General features: G+C 38.7%; 1 protein-coding gene across 5 annotated transcripts in view; it reads right to left on the minus strand.

Annotated features, from left to right (window-relative positions):
* The window catches only part of LOC139459521 (ecotropic viral integration site 5 ortholog-like), a 79,388-nt gene that overhangs the window by 32,080 nt on the left and 32,793 nt on the right, over window positions 1-14,515 (minus strand). For all 5 annotated transcript variants that reach the window (XM_071241040.1, XM_071241038.1, XM_071241041.1 and 2 more), the window contains 7 exons: window positions 14,099-14,187; window positions 12,536-12,760; window positions 11,755-11,829; window positions 10,222-10,347; window positions 9,884-10,027; window positions 8,555-8,644; window positions 7,664-7,761 (listed from right to left, as the gene is read on the minus strand). In XM_071241040.1, the coding sequence (XP_071097141.1) occupies window positions 7,664-7,761; window positions 8,555-8,644; window positions 9,884-10,027; window positions 10,222-10,347; window positions 11,755-11,829; window positions 12,536-12,760; window positions 14,099-14,187 (847 nt within the window). The remainder of the gene's footprint in view (window positions 1-7,663; window positions 7,762-8,554; window positions 8,645-9,883; window positions 10,028-10,221; window positions 10,348-11,754; window positions 11,830-12,535; window positions 12,761-14,098; window positions 14,188-14,515) is intronic.

A 14,515-nucleotide genomic window follows, 5' to 3' on the forward strand; every position in this document is an offset into this window, starting at 1 on the left:
GCATGCTAGTCCTACAACTTAATTATTAAATTGTATGTGTTGAAAGTACTCATAATATTCTTTCAGTTTCCTCCAAAGTATTTTGTGTTGTACTCAGTTATCAAAGTAGAAAAAAATTATGTTTGCCTGATTGACTTCTATTCTCAAAGTGAAATACACATCCTAAATACCTATTGCAGAATGCTGAACCTGTCTTAAAACGCTCCAAGTTGGACACTCAATACAGACCTAAACCTAACATTGGTATCCTAATGAGGTGCTGGACATTTCTTTCATAAATCCTTTACAAGGATGTGTTTAGTTGCACAGGTACACTTCAAAGCAAGGAGGTTTCACTATAAATCTCCGAACCACTTGGCTACATGAATGTGGTCAGGCCGGACACAGGTTCACATTCCGCACTGACCAGTGAGTCCTGGCCCTGTGCTGGGGACCTGCAGATGTCAGCAGATGACAGCAGCTGTCTCAGGCTGTCTCTGTACATGGATCTCATGTCTCAAATGCTAAAGACCATGAAGTGGAGGAATGACGTGACATGAGGTGAAGTGGGGTTTTATGGTGCATTCAAAATTATTGCACTTACAAAGTGACATGCATACACATGTGTGTATATGTGTGTCCTGTTCAAAAGTTGATGCTTTTACTTGTCCGGACTAATGCCAGATTTGTAACGCTAGCCACTGGGATACTACCATGCCACAGTTTAACATGGATATCCAACTCAGCACAGTATATATACTCCGAGCAGACCAGTCCTTGTTTCATACCCTTATGCTTAGTGTCAGGTAGGGTAACAACTGGTCTGTCATAGAGACCCTGAAACAAATATACAGCGCTAGAAATTGGCCCCTAGTCCTGTAGTCCTTGCCAAACTGTCCAATAGTTAAGGTATCATAAGGACTAGTAGACATTTGCCATTTTTAAGGGTTTTGCTATATGTTATCATTGTAAGGACTAGTGGACTAAAAATGTTAGTTTCTACCACTGATATATCTAAAAGAGACCATGCAAGACTCTAATAGTGAGCAAGTCTAGATTTTCTAGTGGTTTTTTTATCTGCTAAAGTCTAAAGGATACACATAGCAGATATTATATTATGGACAGAATTATGAAATATATGCTCCACACCTTCACTCAAAAAAATTCATTTCTGAATGTTTTCAGGAAAGCTAGATTTATATTTCACCTTTCAGTTTTAGGGATGAAACATGTGTGAATTTTGACCACAACAGCAACCTTATTTTCACTACAGGAAAATCCAACCAGTGGTTCAAAATGGTCACGTGAACAGTTTATCAGAGTTGAGATATAAAATAAGGTCAGTGAATTAAGTTGCGTTGACATGGTAATACCTGAGTCCAGCCACCTGATCTCTGTCAACAAGACAGGTGGACTGACAACAGGTCTCATGTTGCCAGTACGTGGGTGGGTCACCTACACTGGTAGGTAAGGGCAGTATCACCTTGCTCTGGGTGGCTTGCCTCACATATTAAGATGGCCATGACATATATGTTATATATAATTGTCTTATTTATTCAAATATTTCGAATTGGGAAGGGATAGTTCATAGTTCTTTAATATTGTGGATGGTTGCTTGACAGTTTAAGCATCTGTTCAGATAAGCATTCATTTTTTTAGATTATTATTTGTTTTTTCAAGCTGTGTGTATTATTTTATACCACAGTGAGATATTTTTAGGTCTCGAAATTGATCCATGCCCAGGTAGATCTATGGTTGATAGTTTGAGCAAAGATCTGAGATGTTCATACAGACAATCAGCAAGCCAGATAACAAATTGTAACCACCAGATCCTCCAGATCCTCACTTTAGTCAGCTCTCTAGAAAAGAATCGGGGTACTCAGGACATATCCAACACCTGAATCACTATATAAAAATAATCTTAATCTGCTGATGGACTTTTTGAGACAATGTAATTAACACAATCTGCATGATCTAAACTATTAGTCTAAATACCAGGTATAGCAAATGTTTGTTAGGCAAGTTATTTTAATTTGATATGAATGGCCTTTATAAAAAATGGCAATTACAAGTTGTGATAAGGCAGGTTTTATATTAACTTTTCTTTTTTGCTAAGTTTCAAAGATTTCTAAGATTTCAATATACTTATCTTGTACTGTTCAACATTAAAACATGAAACTATGAATCATGAATCATCCATGAATCAGATGACTTTCATTCCTTCAAACCTGTCTCACATATCTTAACCCCTTCATCTCACAATCTTTGTAATATCATGACACCTTTCATTGATAAAACTTGTTATCACTGAACCCACTGTCCCCCTAGGCTGGCTGGCTGGCAATCACTCACTCACCCCCTTGTTAATCCATCCACCTACCTTCTGTTGTGCTGCCTGGGTCACAACAAGAAGAACTATGCCTTCCCCAGCTGACAGACACTGACTCCTTCCCCACCCCCTCCCTTCTGTTACCACTACAGGAGCCATATCTGAACCAGCAGACAGACACTGACTCCCTCCCCACCCCCTCCCTTCTGTTACCACTACAGGAGCCATATCTGAACCAGCTGGCAGACACTGACTCCCCCACCCTTAAATGTGCTGCCTGGCTCTTTCGCCTTTAACGTAGGTTCAAACACAACAGCAGATACCTTCACGTGAAACTAGATTCCATCACATTATGTACATGCAATTAAAATCACACTAGTGTATTTTTCCAGGCTTCAAGTTCTAATCTGTAAGGCTATCTGGACATCAAAAACTGTAAACTCAACATCAGTCATTGAAGAAATAAAGGAAACTGAGTCTCCCTACAATTTCTTATCAGGCCAGGACCAGCAGTCAGCAGCAGTATTGGATGCTGTGTGAATAGTGATCTGATTGGAGATAGAATTGTCTTACTTTGAACAGTTAGAACTAGGGTGCAATCTACCGGTACAAATGTCTTTGCAACTGAACTCCCAACCCCACAAGTCAGCTTTTGTGACAAGCATTAGGTATGGCAATGTCTGAAATTAAGCATGAAAGTCAAGGGGACTTGTCATAACCCTAATGTTACAGCCTGCGACCGTCTCCACAAGTCCAAAGCCTCTGTCTAGTAAAATATCGGTAAAGATAATTGTGACTTGTTTGTGGAATTGAATTCTATACGTAAATTAAAATGTCCCAGTCCCTCCACCATTATTATTTTCCCTTCTGCCCAACTCTTCCTGTAACACAAAAGTCCTAAATAAAGCAAGGGCAGCCTATGTTCCGTTGTGACTATGATAAAGACTTACTAGTAACACAGTAATTATTTCTTTTCACTCATCTGGTGCAGGTTTTAGTGTCAAATATTTGCAATCGTGAGTTCCATGAACTTTATACAATGCACATGATGTTCTGTTATAGGACACCTCAGGTGATTGTCTTTTTCATGTCCTCTTGTCACTACAACCACAAGCTTCAAGAAGGAGACAATTGCCCAAATGCATATTTTATCAGTTATCTCACTGGGTCTTCTTTTCAATTTAAAAGGAGATATTTGTTTCAATCAAAATTATTTATTTTCAGAATTTTCAGAAACTAAGCGTTAGTCTAAGACTGATGTTAAAAGTTAAAACTTGGATGTTTTCTGGATTACAGTTGAAAACCTCAATTACCCGAAGACCCCCCTTTATCTTGAACATTTTATTTGGTAGCATTCTCCTAAGACTCCCAAAAGGGTTGGGAAGATATTTTCCTGCTCTCCCAAGCCAGGTCCTGTAGCAGGGTATCCCATGTTCAGATTGTAATGGCTGCATTGTGTAATCAACTGTTGCCTGGAGCTAGGAGAGGAAGATGAAAGTCCAGCAGGGAGGAGTCAGGAATGACTGCCATCCATCACACTGCACAACAAGTGCCCTTCACAGGGAAATGGGACCTAAATATCCCTGACCAGGGCTTACAATGGAAACTGTCACACCCTGAATAAGAACAACAAATCAATGAACCTATTCCACTGAGCTTGATACTAATACATGTACATATATATCACCATTGTTACAAACATAACTGTCAAATTTCATTAAAAGAATAAAATTTAATATCAAGTTTTTTCAATCTTTGACAGACTTTAAAATGACAAAGACTCATCATCTACTTCTTTGATGCCAGTGAGTCATCAACATTCCCCTGTTATAAAGAAAGTATCCATTATCAGCAGCATCTAAATGTCGACTTTGAATTGTTTAATCAGTCCAAAGTCTTCGTAAAGTGACAACATCTTGCTTAAAAATGTTAAGGAAGCGGGGTATGTGGCAGGCTCTGATCAACACTCTTGCAGCACGTAATCAAGGTTCAGTCCGACCTGGCTCCTGTCTGCGGGGCCACACCTACCTTCACAATGTCTTTCAGCATTAACTGCATCATATTTTCTCCAATAAACCCTGGGCCTTATTCAATTCTAAGTCTGAGTTATCTTTTATTGAAATTTGGGTCAGGCCTTTAAAAATGGTCAGTCAATTATACCCTGTTCAAATATTATAGTGTAACAAGACTAATTTATGCTTTATAGTGTTAACCAATCTTCATTATTGAACTGCCTGTTGTCATGAATTTCCATGAGTTCATGTAAAACTCTAAATAATGGTAGATTTGTGCTGTAGTTGAAACAAATAGCACATGAGTATTAATCGGTGAAAATATGGCACATCTTTTCTAATTATTGTATATGCAACAAGTATGGGATTCCTCTTGGTAGAAATGATTCATCATTCAAAACACCAGAGTGCTAACCATGGTTACCGAGTCAAATAAAGTGATGTGAGTTTAGTTTAAGCCACTGATACAAATTTCAGTTATATCACTTGTCTCTGCTTGATGTGAGAAGAAAGCCTGAAGTGATGAATGTCAGACATTTACCTATTGGAGAACACATGAGTATGTTATGGTGCTAATTAACCTAAAAACATTATCAGGGTGATACTAGAATTCAAACTCATGATCATCATGATCATAGGTTTCTGGCACACCTAAGGAACACAACTCTGCGCAGCAAATTATGGTGCCTTAGAAAAAAAGGCCATGCAAGACCCAATCAAATAAATAGTTAAATAGAAATATAATTAACAAAGTGCATTGTTCAGGTTAGTATGTTCATAAAATGACAGTAAAGAACTAAACTTGAACAAACAAAAAAACAGTGTGTCATCAACATGGTCATTGTACCCAGACTATTCATGCTATTGGGAATGGTACTCTTGTATTCAAAATGTCTGTCCCAGAGTCGTTCACTTACTCATAACCTCTTTGGCCTATAACTCCATAGTTAAACTATAAACCATATCATTTCACCACATAACATAGCCATATGCAGAATTAAAAAAAAAAATTCCCAAAAGCACTCTTGAAATGCACATTGCATACTGGGGTCAACTTCATGTATTTATAACCACTGTTCGTCTACAGACAGTCATGGATGTTGTCAGGCCTGCAGAATACAGTGGTACGCCTGGACACTTGAGCCCCTTGACCACTGACCCAGCAAATCAGATGGCGACACCAGCTCAGTAAAATGAGCATTCTTTTCAAATGAGGGGAACAAAGCACAGTTTACATTTCCTGCAGTCAAGTGTAAAAGGACAGACCTATACTAATACAACCGAAACAAATATTTGAGCAATCCTGATATTTGTAGTTACCCAATGATCACTAATTCATGTTGAATACCCATGCCCATGCAACCATCAACATACTGATTAGCTACACAGTCTGTTTTGACAATCATGAGAGACTGTAGACAGTGTACAGGGGTATATTTGTATTTCGAGCCATGAGGTATGTCTTCATGTAGGGTTGTAAGTAGCCATCACCAATAATAATTTTGTGACCTTAGCGACTTGTCAAAATTATCTTGCTCTTTCTTATATATATAATACCAGTATGAAGACTATGACTACAGCTCAGGACGAGTGTCTAAAGTCACAAACTGAAGATTCATGTCCATATATTCATCATGCAAACCACCCTGCTTTAGACAACAAAAATGCTTTTAGAAAGAGAAACAAAGTCAAAGTCCTGAATGTTTGCTTACATGGCATAGACCACTGAGTCATCCCTTGAGAGTGATCAATGTGTAATTATATGTAAATATAGCAAGCAAGCATGACTTCTGTGCTAGTTGTCAGTGTAAACATGGGAAAGTGGTCAAACAGCTGTACAGACAGTATCTCTTCTTCCTTGTAGTGACAGCATGTAGACATCTTAATGGCCAAACCCTGGGGCAGTTTTAACAGAGATATTGACAAGGTATTGTACCACACAAAAGCAGGCTTGATTCCTTGACCTACTGGTCCAGATAGACAACATAAACATCCACAGACACCTTCCTGCACTTACTGACAGGGCACCTGAGACAAATACTGACAGGTTACAGTGTAATGGGTTACAATGCAAACAATAGTTTTAAGAGTTTTAGTGTCTCAATTTCAGCCTATATACCACATGGGGGGTAGTGGAGTGATTGTTGTTTTACGCCCAAGTCAGCAACATTACAGCTATATCACAGCTGCAGTTACTGACTTAATCCACTAGTCTGAAGTTCAATTCTGTGTAAAATTCTGTTCAGTGTTCAGCTAATAGTCCACATCACTAAAATCTACTGATGATGACGCCAACTTCAACTTCAAAAAGAGCTGAGTTTAGGCAAGTAGACTCAGCAGAGACTGCAACTGCCTGTTAACACTAATGTCTTGGCCAGGGAAACCAATGGTTGGCAGCCTCAGCAAATATCCCCTGTTGGGATATGGTAACACACAATCAGCCAGGTGCCCACCTGATACTGACTTAGTCACCTCTTATGACAAGCTTGGGATGTTGGTGACAAGAGAATCCATGTGAGTCATACCACATGGCATCAAATGCGTACTCATGTACTCATGTATCTATGCTACTCCTAGACTAACATTTAGTCTCTGAAATCTTATATTACACAATATCCTTCTTGACTCTAAAAAAAATTAAAAAATTCCCTATTCTGATTTCAGAATAGAGTGAAATAGGGCTAGCTTGAGCTGGCTAGACTTGCTTTGAATGCATTTCTAGATTATGTTTTTTTCATGAAATAAATATATTCCACGGTCATGGTGCAGGACTATGCTACTCCCAGTGTTCCAAATTAAGCATGAAAGCCGAGAGGTCCTTGTCACAAGCGTAATGTTAAAATGTAGAGATTTAGGGGGTCTCTAGATTCAAATACCACAGTAGAAGACCTGAAGTATTCCAGGACACCCCATTCATTTCGACACTGTACTCCCCTATTGCTAACAATTATCATGTTAGAGCCCTTTTGGAAATAATAACAACAACAATAATAAAAGTAAAAAAATAATCAATTCATATGGCGCTGTACTCCATGCATAAGCATGCTCTAAGCGCTTAGACATTTATTACCCTGGTCAATGGATCAGTGTGCACTCAACAATCATTCTCAGCTCCCTGGGAGTATACAACCCAAGCATCATTTCCTGATAGTTTTTTTGTCCATAAACAAAGGAATCTTTACACTATGTCTGAGTCACATCATCTACATGACAGAATACTTAATTGATAAATGTGCATTGCCTTCCAAAAGTGGCAGGAGATTATTGGGTCATTTGCGTCAGCTCTGCAAGAACATATCTAGTGCAGAAAGAAATTATATACTGCATATTGCCAATCACTTACTTTTTCATTTTCTTGGAACTATATCGGACTTGATATGCTGTTTTGAGAAGGAGCTCAGTGTCATTTTCATATTTTGCGCGAACATCTTTTTGAAAGTACTGGAAAGAAAAATATAATCACATCATTCACTACATTGTAGCATGTAGAAACCAATGCCACTGTCAACCTGATACGGACAATAGTTCAGTGACAACTTCATTGATATACTCTCAATAATAAGCTACTTCTCTCCCTACTCACGGACAGGAAATAGCCAGCTTCCTGTTGCCTGTAGAGTTGATCAGGGAAATATTGAGCACTCTTCAACATCACTGTGACTTATATCGATGATATTCCACAGGCACAGTGTGATAAGTTTAATGCTGCTTGGAACAGCATTTCACATGTTATGTCAGCTTATTGTAGATGGGAAGCGTTGTTGTTGTTTGTTGGTTTGTTGTTTAACGCTGTGCTCAGCAATAATCCAGCTCTATAACAGTGGTCTGTAAATAATCATGTCTGGACCAGACAATCCAGTGATTGACATCATGAGCATCGATCTACGCAGTTGGGAAACGATGACATGCATCAACCAAATCATTGAGCTTGACCACCCAATCCCGTTTGTCGCCTCTTACGACAAACTTAGTCGCCTTTTACGGTAAGCATGGGTTGAAAAGCTTTAAGTGACACAGGTCAAAGATGTTAACTACTATGGTGAAACAGGGATGGAGCTGAAAAAGCAGTGATCATAATCATAGAGATTTAAGAACTCAAGCCAATGATCACTGGATCCTGGCATATCTAAGGGGTGTCACTCTGCAAACTGTGACTCCTCAGACCACACCATGCCACCTAAGAGATGATGATGATGATGATGATGATGATGGAGATGAATAGCAGTAAGATTACCTTAAGCATGCCCTCCATGTCGAGAGACATCAGGTCCTCGTGACTAGTCTGTAGAATGGCCATCCCCACTCGGAATATCATCTCCATCCCCTGCACACAGAAGGCAAATGAGTTCAGTCCATAATGTGGGCTTTCCAGATTAATGGGGCTTTCAGTGAATATACATCAGTTTCCACCCACATAATCAATGTTTGAAATTAAGCAGGAAAGTCCAGGTGCCCTTGTTATAACCCTAATGTTCAAAGTTAAGATTTAGGGGTTCCTTAGATTTAAACACCATAGAAGACCTCAAGGACACCAGCACCCACTGCATAAAGTGTGTAATCAGTAATTTAATCAAAATTGTAAAAGAGTACATTCATAGTAAACCATACACTTGTCGTAACCCTTCACAATCACTATCTCTTTGATGCAAAAGACAAGTTTAGAAAACATAAACATTTTAAACCAAAGGAGGTAATTCACAGGAACCACTAGACATAAGTAAATATGGTTTCATTGTGCATTCATCTTCCCTTGCTTCTATCTAAATCAAACTTGAAAAAAATATCAGGAAAGAATAGATCCTAGATGCTTTTAGCACTGCATATGAAATGACATTTCCCATGAGGTGCAATGGATTTGGATTATACTACATCTTTCCGTTTTGGCAGAAATGATTCTCATTTAGGACAATGGACTTTAGGACAATGGATGCATGTATTAGCTGACTCTTATTCAGTGATGTAAGAATTTTCAGTTTTCCCCCCCAAGAAAACAAAAAAACAAAAACAATTATCTCCCAGAGATGCCAAGCCAAATTTGAGACAAATAGGAGAATCTTAGATACTTTGGATACCCTTGATCAACAAAAAAAAATAGTTGTCATCATTGGCATGATTGACTGAATTCCTCAAAAATACATCATCTTCAACACTACATAAACCAAATTCCTAAAACTATGTAAACATGACAAGATAAATATATATGTCAATACCTTGTATAATTTACATACATCACACACTAGAATGAACATAATCAGTTTTGACAAATGTTTCATAGAACTAGATTACACATAGTCATATCAACAAGCTGTTCATGGTTTTTTTAAATCATGCTTTTTACATTCGTTACAACCACTGTGATAGTGAAATCAGTGTCTAATATAAATCACTGGTGCAACGTTTCGCCAAAATTATCAGTATATTTCCTTTGACCTTATTGGCTGAAATATTGTGCAGATATCGTAATGATTCCATCAAAATGTCAATGATCTGCATCTCTGGTTGCTGTGTACTGGTGTGTGAGCCAAGAGCTACTTCACCAAGTGGGCTGATGTTTTGTGCTCACCTCTGATATGAATATATCCATGATACGGCAGGCAAGAGACAGTGGAAGTGACGTGGTAAAGAGCGTCAGGAACCACGAGGATGCGTACATGGAGGTGTGGAAGTTCTGAGTCTGAAAGTGCAGGTACAAGTCCGGCAGGAGTTCCTGGAACAATGTATAATCACAAGTCAGCAAACAACACGCATGTTGAAATTTGCAGCACACTTAACAGTTGCCACTGATCATCTGCAACTGCAGAAATTGTTTATATACAGACTGGATATATAGTAATATAACTTTATCTCTGGGACTAGATGTTTGTCTGTAAGCCATACAGCAGCATGCAGTGTGTGACTGACCTGGATGAGGCACTCCAGCTTGTACATGCACAGCCCCAGTTCCGCCATGCTGGGCTTGAACATCTCCCTCATGCGGAACTCCTGCATCAGGCGGACTAGGACAGCAAATGCTTCCTCCTCTGGCATCTGGGGACACAAACATAGTTTCAGAACACCATATGTGAAAGTGGACAGCAGCATGTGTATTTGTTGGCTTAGCTGATTTGGGCAGGGGAATATGGGCCTTTCATGAACATTACAGTGTTTGACACTGACCAGAATTTGCCAGTGGTCCAAAGGACCAGCACATGGAAAAATCTACTGCTCCTATTGAATCTCTACTGGCCACAATGGTGATGACCAAAAAAGGTCTTAAATTGCAGATACTTTATCATGTTCATACAAGAAGTGAGTGTGCACAAATAGAATGAGAAACCTTTATACCACACAGGGTTGTTTGGTATAAACAAGTCTGTTTAGGTTGTAGGTTTTGCTTAAGAGCTTAGAGTCAGTCTGTCACCAATTTCAAAAGTCATGTAAACTTATTTAAACTTCCTTTGTTTCGTCCCCAAAATAACACTAAATCACCAGACCATGCTGACCAGCATCTATTTAATTTTACTGGTCCTTTTGGAAATATACCATACTAGACATGGAACAGCAAACCTGTGTTGATATCAAACACTGCATTATGGTCATGAATATCAAATGCATGTAACATTCAATACTGGGCTATTGCAACATTCAATAACTTCATACAAATATTTCCTGTCCACTGTATTTGCCCCCTTTATCCTTAGGTTGAATTCTGTTGCATTTTAACTTGCAAAACACAATAAAAGCCACAAAAGGCATCCTTATTACATTATCTACAGAATGAAGTGCAGGTCTGTTAAGAAGGAAGGCATCTATTCACATTTCTATAACACAACATTTCACACTGACATAATGATTAACGCATGACCATTTGAAACCCCTGATTGTAGAACAGACAGACTCGCAAGCAAGAGTTTAAAATAACTAATCATTCAATGATACAGAGCATTCTTATACCTTTTGGCAAAATACAGGGTAGGCCCTTCCATAAACAGACATAAACGTTTTTGAATAACTTGAGTTTTGGGTTGAAGATGAAGATATCAGCTTACAGGACTGCATAGCATTGAGAATTGAGACATTAACCATTGCGATGAACAGAGCTGAGTAATGCTGTAGACTTGTCAGTACACCAAATGACAGCTGCTGCTAGTAACATGAGTATAGCAGGGCAAGTTTACTCAACACCTGGTGCCTGATTCCAGCTATACATCATGGTGGTCAGTAAATAGTCAAGTGAAGACCAGACAAACCAGAAACTGATATTATGAGCACCACCCTATGCCATCAGGGCACAATGACACTCAAATTACCTGGCCTCACCCACCAATCCACAACCAACCCACTTTGGTATTCCAACCAAGAATGTCACTGCAATGAATCTTTATATTAAACACATACTTTGTGTGAGAGAGACAGGAGCTTGAATACCACTATAGCATCAATGCTTAAATTTACCTGCATAAGTAGAAGTCCCACGATGAAGCCGCTGCCCTGACAGTACCCAACCTCCCGGTCGTGGAGAGAGTACGCCTGCAACACAAAACTAGGATCAGAGGAAGCAGGACTACCAGCAACAGTGCAGTCAACTAAAGCCAAGTACACCAATGCCATCAAGCATCAACAGTGCAGTCAACTAAAGCCAGGTACACCAATGCCATCAAGCATCAACAGTGCAGTCAACTAATGCCATGTACACCAATGCCATCAAGCATCAACAGTCCAGTCAACTAAAGCCAGGTACACCAATGCCATCAAGCATCAACAGTGCAGTCAACTAAAGCCATGTACACCAATGCCATCAAGCAACAATAGTGCAGCAATTGATACCATGAGCAACATCCCACTGGCAGGGGTATGATGGCATGTTAATGCAACTGATCCATCTCGTCACCTAATACGACAAGAATAGGGGACCTATTCTAGCCCGGAACCCCCACAGAGTGTGAGTGATTTAGCATCCAGCAAATTATTTGACATCAGTCAAATGAATATAAGAATACATACAGGTAAATTAATGACAACTGAGAAAATTCTCTAAGATTCATGAGCCAATGAATCATGACCTTATTCATGTGTTGTATTTTATCATTGAGGTAACAATACTATAGTCCTATCAATCATAGCATCAACATTTAATGAATCATTACAGTTTTAGTTTGTCATAGAAATAGTTCACAGAAATTTACTACCAGTCATTATACTGTCATGCACATAACAAATATGTCCATCTTCTCACCTTCATGACATTGAAAAGACTTTCTTGTCCTAATCCATCCTTCTCCTTGAAGAAATCGTGATCAGGGAAAGTCCTTGCAATATCTCGGCGAATAAGCTTCTCACACGGTGAGGTTTTCTTGAGATATTCTGCGTACAGCTGTTTGAACTGAGAGTCGTTCACACCCAGTAACAGCTGCCAGGCTAGACCACGGAAATGGTGAGGAATCCCTTTCCGAACCAATTCCTGAGAAAGAAGAAACAAGTTCGTGAATGAAGTATGGTCTGTAAATCATTGAATCTGGACCAGATAAACCAACAGTTGAAATCTGGAGCTACAATGCTTTACTTCATTTCCATGAATTTTACTGATATCATCTTGTTGCACATAATCAGAAGCCTGAAGCCTATTGTAGATGGGGATTTCAAAGTCAGATTGCAGAAATCAACCACCGACACACTGAACATTGAGTTCTGGTGATTAGAATATGTCAGTTATATGTAACATGTAATCTACAATTAATATAAATTGTAATGATTAAAACTGCCATACTTTTTGTGTTCCCCAGGACTTTCAATATAAATTATAGGCATCCATTCTCAGCTTGTATACATATATATTGTAATATTTTGTATCTGGTACAACTCTTCAAGTCACACATTGTAACAACTTGATTTCCACATATCGGTAATCAGTTCTTCAAAAAAGCAGGATCAAGTCTGCCTCCATGAGGGAAAGTGGGAATAAATCATTACTTCCATGTTTACAGATACCTAAATGGTCGTGTGAAGTATCTTAAGAGTTATCTCCCCTTAGATCACTAGCCTATCAATACAACACAATCTCATTAAAATCAGACCTTATAATCTGATACAATACCTCCCTGTATTAACATCTTGGGACACCTGCATAGACGGTTGCATCAGGTGAATCCTGAACGATCTTTGACCACCAAATCTAAATGAAGCCTGCATGGGTTCTTGAGCCAAATAACCATCAGCTTTCAAAAACGACTCAGAATTATATTTTCCACCTCCAATGTTCCACAGAAAACCACAGAGAACACAAATATTACTTTGATGGTACTTGCATTTGGGTGTACATATCCACAACAATATAATGAGGCTGTTATACTATCTTCTTTTAGAATTTGCCGTTTGAGTTCGTTTGTGAGATACAGAAATGCAGCTTTGCTGGTTTGAACACTCGTACTGAGAATTTAGATGCCTTTAGATGATATATTGATATATTGTGATACTTTTGAGTCAATATATATTCCTACTAAAATTTCCAATCAATGCCATCCCCAGCAGAGATATGATTGAACATCAATGTGATTATGTGATTGCTATACAAGTAATACATTATGAAGATCATGACACAAATCCTATGACAAGATAAACCAAATCTTAATATTTGAGTATTCACGAACAACTAAAGCATATTACTAGATGCAAGATTTTTCTTACGAGATTTTCCCAGGAGTTAATACATGTTTCAAGAGGAACCCTATAATTCAAGGCTTCTTCAAGCCTGTATGAATCCTGTCACCACAGGAAAGGACGGCCCTGAAAGTGTTCCTACCTTGATGTAGCCTGTTTTCTTCTTGATACTGTCCCACTCGTTGACGAGACGCCCCCATGTCTCCCATAAGTTTTCAGATGGATTGGCAGCTGAAATACAATAAATGAAATAGAACTCTAGCTGCATAATATATGGTCACAGCCTGTTCAATATGAACCCTGATACCCAAGTTTACTGTTAATATTTGGTTATATTGATAACCCAAAAATATGCTTTTGATAATGATGGACCACATGTTTCAAATCTTACTGAGCAAACATAATCTAATGAGGGCTATGAAACATCCGTGTTGTACTTTTCTCTTTGTCAATAAGTAAAAGAGTATGCGCTTTCTTAAACCTTTTTCAGCTATATTCTAGCCATATTGTGTTGAGGATATCATGAATGTGCTTCAATCATGCAGGAAATCAAACCCAT

Source organism: Haliotis cracherodii, unplaced genomic scaffold, assembly GCF_022045235.1.
Source record: "Haliotis cracherodii isolate W230 unplaced genomic scaffold, xgHalCrac1.p SCAF_13, whole genome shotgun sequence".
Classification (NCBI taxonomy): domain Eukaryota; kingdom Metazoa; phylum Mollusca; class Gastropoda; order Lepetellida; family Haliotidae; genus Haliotis; species Haliotis cracherodii.